General features: G+C 34.1%; 1 protein-coding gene across 3 annotated transcripts; it reads right to left on the bottom strand.

The window, feature by feature from the left end:
* Window positions 1-1,114: 1,114 nt before the first annotated feature.
* LOC115219035 (zinc finger protein 239-like) lies at window positions 1,115-5,420 on the bottom strand. Of its 3 annotated transcripts, none has more exons than XM_029789081.2 (2): window positions 5,074-5,420; window positions 1,115-3,094 (listed from the first exon to the last, which is right to left on the bottom strand). In XM_029789081.2, exon 2 carries the CDS (start codon window positions 2,741-2,743, stop codon window positions 2,057-2,059), a length of 687 nt encoding a protein of 228 aa, XP_029644941.1. In that variant the 5' UTR covers window positions 2,744-3,094; window positions 5,074-5,420; the 3' UTR covers window positions 1,115-2,056. The 3 variants fall into 3 exon arrangements, with proteins under 3 accessions (XP_029644941.1, XP_036364740.1, XP_036364741.1); XM_036508847.1 differs by lacking the exon at window positions 5,074-5,420 and adding an exon at window positions 4,723-5,045; XM_036508848.1 differs by lacking the exon at window positions 5,074-5,420 and adding an exon at window positions 4,513-4,711.
* Between the last annotated feature and the right edge of the window lie 562 nt (window positions 5,421-5,982).

The following is a 5,982-nucleotide window of genomic DNA, read 5'->3' as shown; positions in this document are numbered from 1 at the left end:
GTTCCACCGTGAGAAAAGTTCTGTTGAACTGTTACTTGAAATTTGGCAATGGTGGATTGAATCCACTACAACCTAAAGACTCTGATATAACTACAGTTTAGTGCCCCCCACCTTTTTACATACTCTTTCTGTGTAACTTTCTTAAGAATGCATATTTTAAAATTGTGCACAGATATATTTCCAAGTGCATTGAGATTGATAATTTTGATTTTATTCAAAAAGAAAAGTGCCTATTTTTTAAAATCTTTCTATAAGGGTACTGACTTTGTGCAGTCCTCAATAAAGGGGGGAGGGGACACAATAAGAAGTTTCTACTGCATTTTTGACTTTGAGAAAAAATATTTTTTTTTACAAACCTTCCCTACCTTACAAAAACTACATCAGCTAAGCAAATAAGAAAACAAGACAAAATAATGCACAACAAACTCCAAAATATATCAAAAGAAGCATTTTATTGCAGATTTTTTAGTTTCCATTATGTCAGACATAATGTGGTGGATTTGGTGCAGATTGAGGGGGTAGTAGGACTAGATGTTTACTACTACATGATCTAATATTTTGGTGTAACATATGTTGTAAAACAGTTAACAGTAACAAAATAGAAGGTGGGGGAAGGGGAGTTGGTCAACTATATCTCTACTTACACATGAAAGAAACAAAAAAAAAATGACTCTTTTAGTGTTTAGAAAAGAAAGCATTAAATTTCATGTGTACAATGGGAAATAACAATCAAATTATGGTGTTGATATAGCTTATGCTTCTTTTGCAAGTACATAATGATCCTACATTACACTCTATTATTGTTGTTGATTTGACTCAGGTTCATTCTTATTCCTGGCAGAATTTTTGTGGGTAGTGGGTTACTACATATAACCTTAGATATTCACAAAATCCTCCAGATAATCTTTCCTGTCCCTAAGAAGCAAACTTTCTGCAGAAGCTCTACAGGACAGTCTATTCCAAACTCATTCAACCATTTCTCTTATTATTATTAAGGCATCAAGCTGGCAGATCGTTAGCATGCTAGACCAAATGTTTAGCAGTATTTCACCAGTCACTATGTTCTGAATTCAAATTCCATCAGTGTCATTTTTACCTTTCACCCTTTCGGAGTCAATAAATTAAGTACCAATGAAACACTGAGGTCGATGTAATCAACTTATCCCCTCCTCAAAATTGCTGCCCTTGTAGCAAAATTTTAAACCATTATTATTATTATTATTATTATGAGGGCTCATATAAGTCCCAATAGGACAGTGTCATATAACTGACATGAGATGAAGATAGAAGTATTTAAGTGCTATTTTGTTATCAATCCGCCCAAGACTATCCCTAGTTCTATGACTCAAACTTCCTGTTTTAAAGTGATCAAAATGAAAACCTTCCATTAAAATTTCATGTTAATTTGTGTTCCAAACACCAGCTTAATAAATAACTAAGTTATTTCTGAAATTCATCATTATTTTCATTGATGTTGAAGATAGCATATTTCAACAGAAACATGGTAACAAAAATTACTCTTATACATGGAGGGAAGTTGATTGACTCAATTGTAGTTTAACTCAGAATAGTCATCTTCAAGTGGAAATTCTAAGCATATCTGTTTCTTCAAAAAATGTTGATACCAACTTGCCTTTATCAAACAAAAACCTCCTGTTTTAAAGCATTGATGTTTAAATTATATTGAATTTATGTAAGAGTATTTTAAGTTACATTCGAAACACTATTTCATAAATGAAATACCTATTTCACTAAAGTGAACTAAAACACAGTCTGTGTGTTACATTAGAAATTGGGTCACAGTAGGGTTAAAAAACAAATTCAAAAGAATGGATGCCAGGGCCAGTAGATGCTGTGTCTTTATCCTCAGTTTTTTTTTAGGTCCCCTTTATTTCACATTGGACATAATAGCATTAGAAAATACCTTCAGATGCTTACTTAATAAGATTGTTTGATACAAATGGCAGGAGTTAATAATCACAATGAGATGTGTTTTTATCTCGAATAGAATTTACCAATGCAACAAAAAGTTACTGTTTCAATCAAATGAGATGGATCAATGTTCACTCTCTATAGGCTTCTTTGGTTTGTGGATCTTCTGGTGTATTTTGAGAGCAGTGCTTGACATAAAGCTTTTCTCACAACAGTCACAACTATAAGGCCGTTCTCCTGTGTGCAAACGCCTGTGTATTACTAAAGTGGAATTCATTGAGAACTTTTTGTCACAATGTTCACAGTCATAAGATTTTGGTTTTAAGTGAGTGAGTCTGTGTTGGGAAAGATGACCACTTTGCGAAAATGATTTTTCACAGTATTCACAATGATAAGGCTTCTCCCCTGTGTGTGTAAGGATGTGTTTAGACAAGGTAGAACTTTGAGAAAATGTTTTACCACAATATTCACAGTGGTATGGTTTTTCTCCAGTGTGTGTAAGAATGTGCTTAGATAGAGTAAAACGTTGAGAAAATGCCTTTCCGCAATACTCACAATTGTATGGCTTCTCTCCAGTATGTGTAAAAATATGTCTGGTCAAGTTAATCTTTTCAGTGAATGTCTTGTCACAGTGTTCGCATTTATATGGTCTTTCTCCCGTATGAATCCGTACATGACGTACAAGCTGTACATTCTCAGGAAATGTTTTACCGCATGTTTCACAAGTAAATTTTTTCCCACCAGAGAGCATTTTCGCTTTACATTTTAATAACTTTTGCAAAAACTCATAAGAAAACTGCTGATTTTCCATGGTTAAAGAATGATTGAAGAAAAGAAGAAAAAGAGAGGAAATAACCTGAAAACAAAATGCAGTAAAGACAAAAAAAAAAGGATATGATGAAGTTTCAGAGGATGGGCCCAGCCTCCAGATTTTAGATTGATCTTAATAATATGGAAGCAATTATTTTAAAGTGCTTTTCAGACTGCTTAGCTCTTACCAGCATACTACAAGCTGTACTGTATCTTTCAAAGGATAAACATGTTTGAGGGAAGCTGCAATGATCCAGTGGACAGATAATGACAACTTTTGGGGCCAGAGAGTTGAGAATTCTTATCTTGTTCTTGTAGTGATTGGAGCAATGCACCTTTCTTCCAACCTTATCTGGAAGCAGAAAAACATTAAAAATGAACATAAGGAGAGTTGTATAAACTAAGTAGAAACTAACAAGTAGGTTCACAAATTGTAGAACCAAGCTCAAATAATTTCACCACACAAGAATGAAAGAATTTATAAATTCTTTTTGTTCTATATACCCTGAAAGAATGATAAAAGGCTGATGATATCAGATCTATATAAGATTAAGTAAATAACAGAAAATTAAATGACACTGGAAAATTTTAAATTATAACAAATATAACTGAAAACATTGTTTGTAAGATGACATAGCTAAATGAATTACAGACATCAGAATTAACAAGGGCAAAATTCATAAAGACAACTGACAGTGAATATTGTTAGCTTATACAAAAGACGTTATTTGGAGTGGGTCTTTAAAACTAAATTGATGATGGTGACAGCCTGTAACTGATTGCCTATTGTCATCAACTAAACATTCTTGGTATGACAATCAGATTTTAAAAACAATAGTTCATGTTGACACTTGTGCTTTGGGTTTCAACCTGGTGGTTGTTTAGTCTCAGTTCACATAGAATGTCTTTTATTACCCCACCCCCAACAGAATGAAAGGATGGGGGGGGGGGACAAGATTTTATTTTTGCCACTCACAGACCTGGAAACATTTTTTTCCTCAAGGCCAAGGATTCATTCGTCCGGTTACCAGTCAAATAATATCTCTACTGTCTTCAAACAGGAAGGCTACACAAGGTAATATAATCATAGAAACACCGAATTGAAGACGAGATGGAATGCCTTGACAGGGGCTAAACCGTTCTGTACATTAACGGTAATATACATACAAAATGTAGGTTCAAGGCTAGCAATTTTGAGGGAAAAGGGGTTAATCGATACCTTCGCCGGTACTTATTTCATCGACCAACCCCGGAGGTTGATAACTAAAACTCACCTCAACAGAATTTGAAAGTAGAGCGTAAAAAGCCGGTATTTGTGTAAACAATAACACAAAAATAAGAAGTCAACAGTGCTAATTGGATCAACTTTTTTAACTTGTTTCGGTTTAACACAGATACTGGCGATCTTTCCTTTTATGTAAGTAAATTATTTAAGATTAGTTTTAAATACTGACTAAAGATATTACACAACTATAACAACAGTGGACCCATGGATTGCGATTAAGACCCGTTCACTGGCAAAATGCGTGCTAAATTGAGTAGCGGACTGGTGTCCACTCTCAACCCCCAAAAGTCAACTAAACAGATGTAAAAATTTTCGCACTGCAGAATCCTAATCTAGACTTCATTCGCTGTTAGCTAGTTCACACATTTTTAGTTTGTATATCCTTTTATGTTTAGATCTTAATTAGATAGGCCCAATGAAAATACATTGTCCATTAAATTCATAATCAGGTGAGTATAAACATCAACAAAACTTCTAATAATTACTTTAGAATCTAGGGTGCCTTATAGGAGCACACTATTCTTTAGTGAGCTTTCTTCCTGTCCAACATTCATGTTAACTTCGTAGTTGCCAGGTTTCTGGGGGAGGGATCATACATACTGGTAGACGATAAGGTTCATAGTATATAGAAAGAGGCATTTTAATTACATACTACTTTTAGTTATTGAACGAAACCGAGAATTAAAGCAATTTACCAAAATAAAACGAAACGGCACGACGTCACACTTCTTTTTTAACTTTCCTTCTGACAGCTAATTCCATGGTAGTGCCAACGAAACAGTCACAAAAAGTCAGAAATACATACGTACGTAGATGTTAAAAATAAGTTGTAAGTAATTTCACGAACAAAAATGAGTACCCAAGACGCGCAGAGTTATATTTATTATAATGAAGTAGTTAAGTATTACTTGATTTTTTTTTTCACGTGACTTCAAGTTTCATATTAAATGAAACAAATTCTTCAGAAAGCATGCATGTCTGTTTGCATACAGATATACACATTAAATATTAAAAGAAAAAGAAGACAATAATTCGTTCCAACAGACCTTGAAAAATATAGAACATGAGCTAGAAGTTACTTTGAGGTTTGTCCAGGAGTTTCAGTTTGTATAGGAGTATCTACATTCAAGAATATCAAAGTATCTACGATAAGCGATGAATTAAAAATAACAAAGACACAACGTTAATTGTTGCTGATTTATAAATTTCACTTCCGGTTCCGTCAGCAATCTTGTCAGTTGTCATTGTTGTGGCGGTTCTTTCTAGACTGGAGTTGTTGTTTTTGTATTTATTTTCTTTTTATGTTTCCAATACATATCAGCCCTAATCTAGCAGATTTATGATCAAAGACGTTCCAGTCGTGATCATCATACCTTCCTCTTATTGTTTGGTTCCAGGTCAGCTCTGATTCTACAGAACTATGATCAAAGACATTCTAGACTTGATTATCCTGTTTATTTTTTTTCCAACTTAAACTACATTATCCTCCGCTTTTATAATGGTTTGGTATGATTTGAAGATGTAGCAGCTATTTCTAGCATGGCGCGCAACTACGAAGCAGCCTCCTTCTTTGGTTCCTGTCTCATACTTATTTTCAAAAGCGCTCCAGCTGCGACCATTCGGTTTTTTGTATATCAAGGTTAGGGTTGCCAGACGTCCCTTATATAAGGGACATGACCCATATTTGATAATTTTGTCCCCTGCCCCGTACTGACCTTTGAGGGACACCCTAAATGTCCCAAATTTAGTTCATTTCCAAATCTCGAAATAAAAAAATATTTTTACTACCTTCTTACGGTTCTTAGTTGTAACTTTATAAGTAATTGTTTTCTTTTTTCATATCCTCTTTGATTGGTTAAAATTACACAAATAGGACAACTTTAACACGAAATAACTTCTAAGATACGAAATTTTGTCAAAAATGTTGAAAGTGAACCGTGTTCAGCATGAGAAAT

Source organism: Octopus sinensis, linkage group LG14 (assembly GCF_006345805.1).
Source record: "Octopus sinensis linkage group LG14, ASM634580v1, whole genome shotgun sequence".
NCBI classification, from domain to species: Eukaryota; Metazoa; Mollusca; class Cephalopoda; order Octopoda; family Octopodidae; genus Octopus; species Octopus sinensis.
Note: the sequence above shows the minus strand (reverse complement) of the source record. Positions and strands in the feature narration are given on the sequence as shown.